Source organism: Phyllopteryx taeniolatus, chromosome 20, assembly GCF_024500385.1.
Source record: "Phyllopteryx taeniolatus isolate TA_2022b chromosome 20, UOR_Ptae_1.2, whole genome shotgun sequence".
NCBI classification, from domain to species: Eukaryota; Metazoa; Chordata; class Actinopteri; order Syngnathiformes; family Syngnathidae; genus Phyllopteryx; species Phyllopteryx taeniolatus.
This window is the reverse complement of record NC_084521.1, coordinates 10,694,882-10,708,419: the sequence shown is the minus strand read 5'-3', so window position 1 is coordinate 10,708,419 and position 13,538 is coordinate 10,694,882. Positions and strand designations below refer to the sequence as shown.

Genomic DNA, 13,538 nt, shown 5'->3' with positions numbered 1-13,538 from the left:
CCAATTGCAGGGCACATAGAAACAAACAACCATTCACACTCACATTCACACCTACGGGCAATTTAGAGTTGTCAATTACCCTACCATGCATGATTTTGGGATGTGGGAGGAAACCAGAGTGCCCGGAGAAAACCCATGCAGGCACGGGGAGAACATGCAAACTCCACACAGGCGGGGCCAGGGATTGAACCCCGGTCCTCAGAACTGTGAAGCAGACACTCTAACCAGTCGGCCACCATGCCTCAAGTCAAGTCAAATTTATTTATTTAGCATTAATTAAAAAGAGTCTGGAAGGTCCTAAAGCCCACAATTCACAGAGATACACAATATCCCCAGGTCAAAAACCCCCATCAGGATAAGAAATAATAAGGATAAGTGGCATAAAAACACGGATGGATGGATGGATGGATGGAAAAACAGGATGACTGATGGACAGATGGATGGATGGAATTAGTCCACACTTCAAATGATCATTGTCTAATTTGTTCCTTTGTGTTGGGATAAGTGAAGGTGGGCTTTATAGTAAGTACAATAATTTGTCCCATGCTGTAAATGTTTATCACATAAGAATGCCTTGCTTCAGAATTGGTCTTCAATGACCCACCACTAAAACTGAATGAATGATCAACCCCAGAAATGATTTTACCTAATGGCAATTGTATTATCAGATGAGATCTGTTCACTGCTGTCCATGCTGATTTGGATCCAGGCTGGCACCCCACTTTTATTCCCTGAAGCCATTATTGTCTGCAGCTAAGGTGCCCCGTCTCCCAGTGATTTGTGGGTAATGAGCTGGCACCGCCCTGTTCAATTATTCTCATTGAGAAAGTCTCACTTCATGGGGCAAATCGGAGAAGGCAAACACATGAACTCTAATCAAGAATTAGTGTGTTAACAAGCAGCAGCGCGGAGAGGACTCTTCACCCATTGCAGCATTTAAATCGGAACAAAAGGCAGGAAAGGAACCGAAAGACGACAGATGAATACAGGAGTACAGTAAACTGAGGACAAAAAACGAGACGGAGATGGGAGAATATTATAGTGCAATTACTGAAAATATAACCAGAATTCTTCATGATCAAGTCAGGGATGTGATGCAACCTCTGGAAACTCTTAAAAGTTCCTAGTAAGAATAAGATTGTGTCTGTGTACGTGTTTTTTTTAATCAATACTTTAATGATAAACTATATTACATATTTGCTTTTGTACACTTGCATTTTCAGTAAGAAAGTAACCCACAGTTTTAACAAATTGAAGTTTCGTTCTCATTTTTAACTGCTACGGAACATTCCCACTGTATTTTGTTACTGTTCCATGTGAATGTGTCTATTTGTGTATGTATGTGTATTTATCCATCCATTTTCTGAGCCGTTTATCCTCACAAGGGGAGTGCTGGAGCCAATCCCAGCTATCATCGGGCAGGAGGCGGGGTACACCCTGAACTGGTTGCCAGCCAATTGCAGGGCACACATATAAACAAACAACCATTCGCACTCACTTTCACACCTACGGGCAATTTAGAGCATTCAATTAACCGACCATGCATGTTTTTGGGATGTGGGAGGAAACCGGAGTGCCCGGAGAAAAAAACACGCAGGCACGGGGAGAACATGCAAACTCCACACAGGCGGGACCGGGGATTGAACCCCGGACCTCAGAACTGTGAGGCAGACGCTCTAACCAGTCCCCCACCGTGCCGCCTGTGTATATATATACAGCTAAATTTATATATATACAGTGTGTGTGTTTATAGGGTTAGGGTTTTATATATATATATATATATATATATATATATATATATATATATATATATATATATATATAGACACAGTGGGTACGTAAGGTTTTAAGACCCCCAAATACCCCTTAAATTGTTCACACTTTGTTATATTGCAGCCATTTGTTAAAATAATTTAAGTTAATTTTATTTCCTCATTGATGTACACACAGCACCCCATATTGAACAAAAAAAGTAATTGTTGAAATTTGTGCTTATTTATTAAAAAAGAAAAACTGAAATATCACACAGCCATAAGTATTCAGACCCTTTGCTGTGACACTCATTTATTTAACTCTGGTGCTGTCCATTTCTTCTGATCATCCTTGAGATGGTTCTACACCTTCATTGGAGTCCAGCTGTGTTTGATTATACTGATTGGACTGGATTAGGAAAGCCACACACCTGTCTATATAAGACCTTACAGCTCACAGTGTATGTCAGAACAAATGAGAATCGTGAGGTCAAAGGAACTGCCTGAAGAGCGCAGAGACAGAATTGTGGCAATGCACAGATTTGGCCAAGGTTACAAAAATATTTCTTCTGCACTTAAGGTTTCTAAAACAACAGTGGCCTCCATAATCCTGAAATGGAAGACGTTTGGGACCATCAGAACCCTTCCTAGAGCTGGCCGTCCGGCCAAACTGAGCAATTGGGGGAGAAGAGCCTTGGTGAGAGAGGTAAAGAAGAACCCAAAGTTCACAGTGGCTGAGCTCCAGAGATGCAGTCGGGAGATGGGAGAAAGTTCTACAAAGTCAACCATCACTGCAGCCCTCCACCAGTCAGGGCTTGATGGCAGAGTGGCCTGGCGGAAGCCTCTCCTCAGTGCAAGACACATGGAAGCCCGCATGGAGTTTGCTAAAAAAACACCTGAATGACTCCAAGATGGTGAGAAATAAGATTCTCTGGTCTGATGAGTCCAAGATAGAAATTGTTGGTGTTAATTCTACGTGGCATGTATGTAGAAAACCAGGCACTGCTCATCACCTGTCCAATACAGTGAAGCATGGTAGTGGCAGCATCATGCTGTGGGTGTGTTTTTCAGCTGCAGGGACAGGACGACTTGTTGCAATCAAAGGAAAGATGAATGCGGCCAAGTAGAGGGATATCCTGGACGAAAACCTCCAGAGTGCTCAGGACCTCAGACTGGGCCAAAGGTTCACCTTCAAAAAAGACAATGACCCTAAGCACACAGCTAAAATACCGAAGGAGTGGCTTCAGAACAACTCCGTGACTGTTTTTGAAGGGCCCGGCCAGAGGCCTGACTTAAACACAATTGATCATCTCTGGGAAGACCTGAAAATGGCTGCCCACCAACGTTCACCATCCAACCTGACAGAACTGGAGAGGATCTGCAAGTAGGAATGGCAGATGATCCCTAAATCCAGGTGTGAAAAACTTGTAGCATCAGTCCCAAAAAGACGCATGGCTGTATTAGCTCAAAAGGGTGCGTCTACTAAATACTGAGCAAAGGGTCTGAATACTTATGGCTGTGTGATATTTCAGTTTTTCTTTATATATATATATATATATATGGCGGCACGGTGGCCGACTGATTAGAGCGGGTTCAATCCCCGGCCCCCCCTGTGTGGAGTTTGCATGTTCTCCCCGTGCCTGCGTGGGTTTTCTCCGGGCACTCCGGTTTCCTCCCACATCCCAAAAACATACATTAATTGGAGACTCTAAATTGCCCGTAGGTGTGACTGTGAGTGCAAATGGTTGTTTGTTTCTATGTGCCCTGCGATTGGCTGGCAACCAGTTCAGGGTGTACCCTGCCTCCTGCCCAATGATAGCTGGGATAGGCTCCAGCACGCCCACGACCCTCGTGAGGAGAAGCGGCTCAGAAAATTTATATATATATATATATATATATATATATATATATATATATATACACACACATATATATATACACACACACACACACAGCTAACACAAGAGCAACAAAATATTAGACCAAAAACAATACTATGTCAAAAGGTAAAGGAAGCTATCTGTCAAAAACCATCTACAGGGGTCAGAGCTGGTTGATGTGGGAAGGTCAAGGCAAGGCAGTTGAGTCATTACACAAGGTCCCCCCTGAGGTCATTTCTATTCTGCCTACAGCTCTCTGTCACTTTTGATAACTTTCAAATGAAACACTTTCCTCTCCCCCCTGACAAACGGAGCTATAGAGGTACCAGTGGCTGTAAGAGACAATCACAGAGTGCAGACAGAACATGAAAGTGTGAAGTGAGGAGACAAGCATGCAAGGTCCGTTGATGTACGGCATTTTACTTTATGGATGTAAAGTACAAAGGATAGTACTGGTGTGTCCACCAAAAACAGTAAAAGAGGGAACTATGTCTGGGCTGAATTTTAAGGATCCTTCCAAATTGGCCTTTGCTCAGCATTATATCCTCTCCTTGTATAACCTCTCCCTAAATGTAGTCTCCAATGTAGCATGAAATATTAGGTATTGCAGTTTACTGCATATAGTCGTCCCTCTAAATAGAATGAAACAGTGAGGCTGATACATAAAAAATTTGGGGTTTGTCATCAAATGATGGACATGAGAAAAATGTACATGTACTGTACATCTGGAAAGGATACACAAAAGATAGTACTGTTTGATAGTATTGTTTGAACCCAAGCAGCAATAGTGAGGACTAATCAAATGGCAATGCATAGATTTTCCCAAATATACAGTAAATGTGTCTTTACAAAGAGCTAGCTATTACAATTCTTGTTCAAAATGGCTCTCATTTTATGGTAATGAGTGCACCATCATACCTGTTCTTGTCGATCAAGCCAACGGTCCACCATTGGGTGGTTTGCACTTAGGGAGGATCTGGTCATCTCTCTTTGAAACTGAGTGGTCCGGCCACTTGCATTTCGTGGAAGACTCCGGTAGGCATGGCCTCCCCTGCCCTTTAAAGGAAAACATACAGTATATAACATATTTAATCGAAATTTTTGACAGACCGAACCAGGCAGCTAGCATTTTTGGACATTCCTCATCATCAGCATCTTTTATCTCATGCTGTTAAAGTGAAGCTTCCTATGAAAAGACAGCTATGGTGTTTAACTATAATTAGATTCCTATTCCTCTAACTAAGTATAGCACTTATTTGTACAAGGATGAGAAAAGCTAAAGCCAAAGCAATTGCAACAAACAAACGAGTTAGGTTCAGAAAAATGAGCAGTAGACAGCAAAAGCTGAATGAAGTTATCAGAGAGACATCTAACACTGGTGCACCACTTTAAGTCTTATTAGAGTTAAATGTGGCGTGACAGGCCAGAGGAAGCTGTGCAGGCACAATTGTTAAACTTCACTCCACTAAAATGACCTGATATCCAATATGGCCTCTGTTTTGACCATACAATGTAAGGACCTCACCAACTAATCTTTAATGACACATCATAAAACCAAAGAAGAGAAGAAGCAGAAATCTTATCAATAGAGCATTAGGGATTGCAAAGTCATTGGGTCGAGTTGGGTTGACTTAACAGTGCAAGTTGTTGATGAATAGGTCCTTTGGTTTCATTGCCCAAGTGGAGATTCAGCCGCACCCAGGAGGCATTAGGTACCATGAATTTATAATGGAAGACTCGCCCCGTTTTGTACTCCCTTCTGGCATCATTTATTGTTGATACATACTTTCCTTTATCTGCAAATTTTCAATGATTTAGCAGTATAAGTCATATAATATAAATAATAAATTAAACCAAGTTAGACATAATATATATTTTCCTCATCAGAGACAAAACGAGAAAAAAGAAAATCCAGAAAATCACATTGTATGATTTTTAAAGCATTTATTAGCAAATTATGGTGGATTTGGTCACCAACAAACATGCAAGATTACTGGCTCTCACAGACCTGTAACTTCTTCTTTAAGAAGCTCCTCTGTCCTCCACTTTACCTGTATTAAAGGCACCTGTTTGAACTTACACTCCAAACTACACTATGGCCAAGACCAAAGAGTTGTCAAAGGACACCAGAAACAAAATTGTCGACCTGCACCTGGCTGGGAAGACTGAATCTGCAATAGGTAAACACCTTGGTGTGAAGAAATCAACTGTAGGACCAATTATTAGAAAATGGAAGACATTCAAGACCAGTGATAATCTCCCTTGATCTGGGGCTCCACGCAAGCTCTCACCCCGTGGGTTCAAAATGATCACAAGAACGGTGACCAAAAATCCCAGAACCACATGGGGCGACCTAGTGAATGACCTGCAGAGAGCTGGGACCAAAGTAACAAAGGCTACCATCAGTAACACACTACGCCGCCAGGGACTCAAATCCTGCAGTGCCTGATGTGTCCCCCCTGCTTAAGCCGGTACATGTCCAGGCCCGTTTGAAGTTTGCTAGAGAGCATTTGGATGATCCAGAAGAGGGAGAATTTCATATGGTCAGCTGAAACCAAGGTAGAACTTTTTGGTAAAAACTCCACTTGTCGTGTTGGGAGGAGAAAGAATGCTGAGTTCCATCCAAAGAACACAATACCTAGTGTGAAGCATGGGGGTGGAAACATCATGCTATGGGGCTGTTTTTCTGCAAAGGGACCAGGCCGACTGATCTGTGTAAAGGAAAGAATGAATGGGGCTATGTATTGTGAGATTTTGAGTGAAAATCTCCTTCCATCAGCAAGCGCATTGAAGATGAAACGTGGCTGGGTCTTTTAGCATGACAATGATCCCAAACACACCACCCGGGAAACTTAGGAGTGGCTTCCTTCAGAAGCATTTCAAGGTCCTGGAGTGGCATAGCCAGTCTCCAGATATCAACCACATAGAAAATCTTTGGAGGGAGTTGAAAGTCCGTGTTGCCCAGCGACAGCCCCAAAACATCACTTCTCTAGAGAAGATCTGCATGGAGGAATGGGCCAAAATAACAGCAACAGTGTGTGAAAACCTTATGAAGACTTACAGAAACCGTTTGACCTCTGTCATTGCCAACAAAGGGTGTATATGAACTTTTGTTATTGACCAAATACATATTTTCTACCATAATGTGCTTACAAATTCTTTAAAAATCAGACTGTGATTTTCTAGATTTTCTTTTCTTATTTTGTCTCTCATAGGTGAGGTATACCTATGATGAATATTACAGGCCTCTCTCATCTTTTTAAGTGGGAGAACTTGCACAATTGGTGGGTGACTAAATACTTTTTGCCCCACTGTGTGTGTGTGTGTGTGTGTGTGTTTGTGTGTATATATATATATATATATATAATTTCCCTCTTGCCACTCTCCCTAACAGGCCTCATTGGTGGCTTACTGCAGAGATGGTCTCCACTCTCCATAGGTGCGGGAGCTCTGACCATCATGTTCTTGGTCAAATCCCTGGACTGAGGCCCTTCTCCCCCAATCGCCCAGTTTAGACCGGTGGCCAGCTCAAGGAAGAGTCACAGTTGTTCCAAACTTCCCTCATTTACAGATGATGGTGGCCACTGTGGTCAATGGGACATTTGAAGCAACATAATTTTTCTCTACCCTTTCCCAGATCAGTGCTTTGAGACAATTCTGTCTCTGAGGTCTACAGACAATCCCTTTGACTTCATGCTTGGTTTGTGGTCTGACATGCACTGTCAACTATGGGACCTTATATGGCCAGGTGTGTGCCTTTCAAATTATGTCCATGAACTGATTTTACCACATGCAAAGATAATCAGTGGAAACATTTTGCAGCTGAGCTCAATTTTGAGCTTCATGGCAAATGTGAACATTTACTGTATTTCAATGTCATTTCTTTGTTGTTGTTTTTCTCTTCTTTTTAGTAGATTTGCAAAAAATTCAATACTCACAGGCATATAAAAAAAATCTTTATAAGTTATTGTGTACAATTTTGAGGGGAAAAAACATGAATGGAATAAATTTTTAAATAAGGAATGTTTTCCGGATGGACTATATGTCTGCATAATTCTTTGAATATGTTCTGTTAATCGAGTTGGCATGTCACATAAAATACATAAACATAAACACGTAAAAAGATTTTTTATAGATATGTTTAATTCTACCCTTTTTTTTAATGCGTCATTTAAAATACATTGTTCGCAGACTAGCTTAGTACTAAGACAAACAAAATAAACAAATACCATGCATACATGGGGCACAACAGTGACTCAGGAATCAAACAAGGAAGCTCTGCTGAGACTCTGTTGCTTGTGTATCTTTCATTCTCTCTGGAGTCAGTGTGACACAGGCCATAAAGGACATCCTCTCGACCAAATAAAAGGCTTAATAGCCCTTCCCCCTCTCTTCACTCGGAAGTGTGCTGTTTTAACGTTGCAGCTCTGACAACTGGAGTGTCTTTAAAAAGGATTATCAGACGATGCAGAAAGACACACTAATCGCACGGAGGGTTGCTCTGTCGCATCCTGTGTACTGAACTGTCTTCTAAGAAGTAAAGATCTGTCTGCACCACGTGGGTGTGAGACTATTTTTGAATGTTACCATAATTGGCATCCCTACTTGTTTTGTAAGTCCAGGGGAACATGTAGCTGATTTTTGTTTCTGTTGTTTTTGCATTGAAGTTTCATAACCAGAGGATTTTAGAGCTTCAAAAATAAAAAATAAATAAAAAAAACCACATCAGGATGAAATTTTGGTTTTGCAAAAAAGCAGAAAGTTAAAAATAGAGTCGTTGTTGGATATTGGAGGATTTTAATTGAATCCTGTCGAGTCTAAATGTAGCACTGTGACTTCAGAGGGGATGCAGTAATAGTTGAAAATGCTGGAAAAAACTGTGTTTGGTACCTAGTGATCTGAAGGGTAACACACTCCACAGCAGATTATTTCATGTTGATTACATGAGTTATATGCTTCATGGTCTTCTTTAACAAAGTATTGCCGTCAAATAGTTTATACTTACACTGAAAGATAAAGGTAGATGAGGGGAGCATAGAAAACTGTGTAATAAAAAAAAACATTTCATCTGGGTATAAAGCATTTGTTTCAGGGAGTTTTGACACATTTTTTATTCAAATAAGGTTCCATGTTAAAAAAAAAAATAGCCAAAAAATACATCCAGTTGGGAAGTAAGTGTGTTATGCTTCAGGCATTTTAAGGCAAATTTTACTTCAGTATAATACTGTAATGAGTTTAGAATGTTACCGTTTGTTCAAGGCTGTTGGTACCAGGGTTTGTGTGTGGCTTGTGGTTAAACTTTTGGAAGCCAGCAGTTGTGGACCAGCGACTCGGGTCCTTTCTGGATGGTTCTTCTTTACCAGGTTGGATTACTCCAGCTGGAAGGCCAGCCAGGGAAGGATCACTACTTCGACGGACATGGAGAGGCATGTCTGGTCGGGGAAACACGAGGAAAGGGAAAATGAGAAAAATGCATGGCATAAGACACAGCAATTTCAATCCACCTCTGAATGCATCCACTAATACGGCATTTCCCACATATGGTCAATGAATCCACAAACTAGTAGTAGGTTGTTTGATTACATGTCAAAGGCAGCACTGAGGGTAGTTTTCACACTCAATACCTGGTCTAGTATCACTTCATTTATGGACGCTAAAGCCACGGCCCCAGTAGGTATATAGCGCCGGGGTGTTTTTTTTGTTGTTGTTTTTTTTTACCGCTTGACTGACTGGGAGCATTTCGGTTTGGCTAAAGACCCCCAAAAATGTCACCTACGAAGAGACATGCTTACGAAGCACAGTTTAAACTGGAAGCTATCAGTTACGCGGAGGAACATGGGAATCGAGCAGCCGCGAGAGAATTCAAGATCAACGAATCCATGGTTCGCAAGTGGAGGAAGCAGGAAAACGAGATTCGCCAAGTCAAGGAGACGAAGCTGAGTTTCTGCGGAAACAAGGCGAGGTGGCCCGAGTTGGAAGACTCGACTCGAGCAATGGATTAATGAGCAAAGAACAGCCGGGAGAAGCGTCTCTAAAGTCACCTTTCGACTGAGTGCAATAACCCGGGGCTTGCCATCATTGCGGGAGGCTTGACGAACCGCTGGACATCCGTGTAAACAGGGCGTTCAAAGTGAAGTTGCGAGCGGCGTGGTAGCCATGGATGACAGATGGCGAACACAGCTTTACTAAGACAGGGGGGCAACGCCGGGCGAGTTACGCCACTATATGTGAATGGATTGTGCTTGGGCTAAGGTATCTGCTTTGACTGTTGACTTTCACGAAAACAGGCATCATTGCTGAACAGCCCCCCGGCAACGAGACTTACTCTGACGAGTACGAGAGGGAACCCAGCATGTTTGTTGGAGAACTTGCCCAGCTGTTCATTTCGGATACAGAACATGAGGACTTTGATGGATTTGTGGATGAGGATTGATCAAAACATGCTACCGTATGTTTTATGCTAGCGTATGTTTTACCATGCCTGCACCCAATAATACAGTGCGCCTTATGTATGTGTTAAATACAGAAATGGACCCCATAACTGAGACTGCGCCTTTTAATACGGTACGCCCTATGGTCGTGAAAATACGGTAGATCTGAGTTTTGTGAGGTGAGAACCATTAGGATGTTCCCAAAAGGCCAGATGGATTTGTTTTTCATCATTCAAGCTGCCTGAGCAATATATCCATAATTATGCAAATAATTTGGTAACCAGCTGTCATCAATCACTGGATCAGTGCAGCGAGCATATGCTGGTGCTAAGCTTCCATCTGATATACCACAGACAAGTGTTATTAGTAGGAGCAACGCAGATTAATCTCGCCTTACGCTGTTCTGGAAACCATGCATATTAAATGTTGTGACAAGAGCAGGGAGTTTTTAAAGACACTGTAAGTAATTATTGTCTCTGCCTCCAGTAACTGTGACAATAATGAGACTGAAAAAACAGTATGCATGTCAAAGGTCCAACCCAAATTTATAGCAGTAACATTCACGAATCACCAAATGTGGAATGTGTTATTGTTTACAACAGTAGTAACTTTATATAAAACTGAGTGTTTGTATTAAGAAAAGCAAAGCAGATTTATTTATATAGCGCATTTCCTACACATGGTGACTCAATGTGCTTTACAGGATTAAAAGCATTTTTAAAAAATTAAGTCAAAGGAAATAAAAGAAAGCTTAAAACATTTAAAAACAAAGAAACAATATATTTAAAAATAAAGATAAAACAAAAACGTACAGTGCAAAATAGATAATTTAAAAGTGGAAATTCTCTAAAATACTCAATCATAACGATGAGAAAAAGAAGAGTTTTTAACCTGGATTTAAAAACAGGCGGTACGGTGGACGACTGGTTAGAGCGTCAGCCTCACAGTTCTGAGGTGCGGGGTTCAATCCCCGTCCCCGCCTGTGTGGAGTTTGCATGTTCTCCCCTTGCCTGTGTGGGTTTTCTCCGAGCACTCCGGTTTCCTCCCACATCCCAAAAACATGAATTAATTGGAGACTCTAAATTGCCCGGAGGCATGACTGTGAGTGCGAATGGTTGTTTGTTTCTATGTGCCCTGCGATTGGCTGGCAACCAGTTCAGGGTGTACCCCGCCTCCTGCCCGATGACAGCTGGGATAGGCTCCAGCACGCCCGCGACCCTAGTGAGGAGAAGCGGCTCAGAAAATGGATGGATGGATGGATGGATTTAAAAACATTGACACTCGGTGCTGACTTGACTTCTGTCGTCAACTTATTTCAGTTGTGAGCAGCATAACAGCTAAAAGCTGCTTCAACATGTTTGGTTTCGACTCTGTGCTCCACTATTTGATCTGACTGTAGATCTCAGTGCCCTACTGGGTTTATATTTCACTAGCATTTGTTTAATATATTCAGGACCTAAACCATCAGAACTTTAAAGTATATTCTTAAGCTGACAGGGAGCCAGTGGAGAGACTTTAAAATTGGAGTGATATGTCCTGACCTCATTGTTCTGGTCAATCTGCAGTGTTCTGTTCTGAATGAGTTGCAGCTGTTTAATGCTCTTGTGGGGGAGTCCAGTCAGAAGACCATTACAATTGTCAAGCCTACTTGAGAAAAAAGTATGGATGAGGTTCTCAAGGTCTGCTTGGGACATACAAGCCTTCACTCTGGATATGTTTTTCAGCTGGGAGAAGGCTGTTTTAGTAATTGATTTGATATGACTACTGAAAGTCAGGTCGGAATCTATCAGGACAACAAGGATTCGGACTTGGTCTTTGTTGTTTAAAGAGAGTTACTCTAGGTATTTACTAACAGCAAATATCTTTTCTTTACTGCCAAAAACAATTACCTCGGTTTTGATGTGGTTTAATAGGAGGAACGTTTGGTTCATCAAGTTATTTATTTGATTTAGACAGTAACACAAGACCTCAATTGAACTGTGGTCATCTGGAGACTGGTAGATATAACTGGATATTATGTTTTGACTTACGTGCAGTATACAATTGCATTACAGAGGAGAATGACAAAATGTTACCTGTCTGTGCAATAAAGAAAGGTTTTATGATGGCAGTAGGTGAACTCTGAAGGTCATTGCTCAACTAAGTGCCATTTTCCTTGATCCTATTTAATCCGTCCCAATTATGTCTCCCCCTCCCCCAAACAAATAAATCTTGATAACTGATGAAGGAAATTATGTTAGCCCATTGATTGAATCACTACACTTCCATCAATCCATTTTCTATACTGCTTATACCCATCGGGGTCGTGGGTGTGCTGTAGCCTACCCCAGCTGACCAGGCGAAAGGCGGGGTACACTCTGGACTGGTTGGACTATTTAGAGTCTTCAGTTAACTTAACATGTATGTTTTTGGAATGTGGGAGGAACTAGAGTACCCAGAGAAAACCCACGCAAGGACATAGCAAGCCCAGAGCCTGGAAACAAACCCATGACCTCACTCGACTTCCTTCCAAGTTGCTTTGGCTTGTTTCTTCTTATCTATTTTATTGAAACATTTTTTTCAATATACATGTCAGCCTAAATGTTAAAAATATCTAGAATCCTTCTCAATACAAAGGTGCTGACTAATGTTTTATCTTCGATTGGACTACAGGGACAGATAATGTGTTTAGGAATGTGCTAATATCTGAGCGGGGCAGCTGTTTCAGTCACAGAACATTAAACAGTTGTCCCCAGATTGCTAATGTTGGTGACTTGTTTCACTACATTTAGTACATTTCACAGGAGATTAAACAAGCAACTACCCAAAAGACATGATGGGAAGGTATGCTACATTGATGCCAGTTCAGAAAGAGATTTACTCAAAGCACATTTAAGATGTTGTTTGAAAGAGTAACTTTGGACATAATTATTATATTGTTACATGTTGCATTCCTACCAATGTAAAAAAAAAAAAATTACAAAATAATGATAACACAATGTTAATGAATATAATCAACATGCTTTAAGATTGAATAATGTGCTGGATATGTTGTTTAAGTAGTACGCTGGTAATTAAGTAAATTCCAGCCTTTTTGGTGCCTTTCATAGCGCTCAAAATTAATTATTAATGAAAACATTATACACACACACACACACAGAATATTAAATAGTCTTCCTTTGTCCTGACCTCGCCACTCTATCTAGCTGTTTTACCAAGTTCATAGAAGTAACTGTGTTAGTAACTCTTTCAGCTTTTGTGCATTACCCAGCTCACAGATGGACTAACAAACACAAATGTAATATAAGTGTCTGTTCAAAGAAGTGTATGGTTACTGGCTATCTATTGGAAGTGTTCATTAATATGAATACATCTCATTAGCATATGAATGTATTGGTGATGGAACAAATGTCTCTTAGTAGCCCTCACAGATGCAAGTATTTGCTGCTTTGATGGGATCTTAAATCCCTCTTAATGGCAGCTAAGGTCCAACTGGC

At 41.2% G+C, this 13,538-nt stretch overlaps 1 protein-coding gene across 7 annotated transcripts in view; it reads right to left on the bottom strand.

Moving 5' to 3' along the window:
* LOC133470529 (partitioning defective 3 homolog) overlaps positions 1-13,538 on the bottom strand; it is a 307,047-nt gene that overhangs the window by 189,136 nt on the left and 104,373 nt on the right. For all 7 annotated transcript variants that reach the window (XM_061758996.1, XM_061759000.1, XM_061759001.1 and 4 more), the window contains 2 exons: positions 8,879-9,063; positions 4,550-4,687 (listed from right to left, as the gene is read on the bottom strand). In XM_061758996.1, the coding sequence (XP_061614980.1) occupies positions 4,550-4,687; positions 8,879-9,063 (323 nt within the window). The remainder of the gene's footprint in view (positions 1-4,549; positions 4,688-8,878; positions 9,064-13,538) is intronic.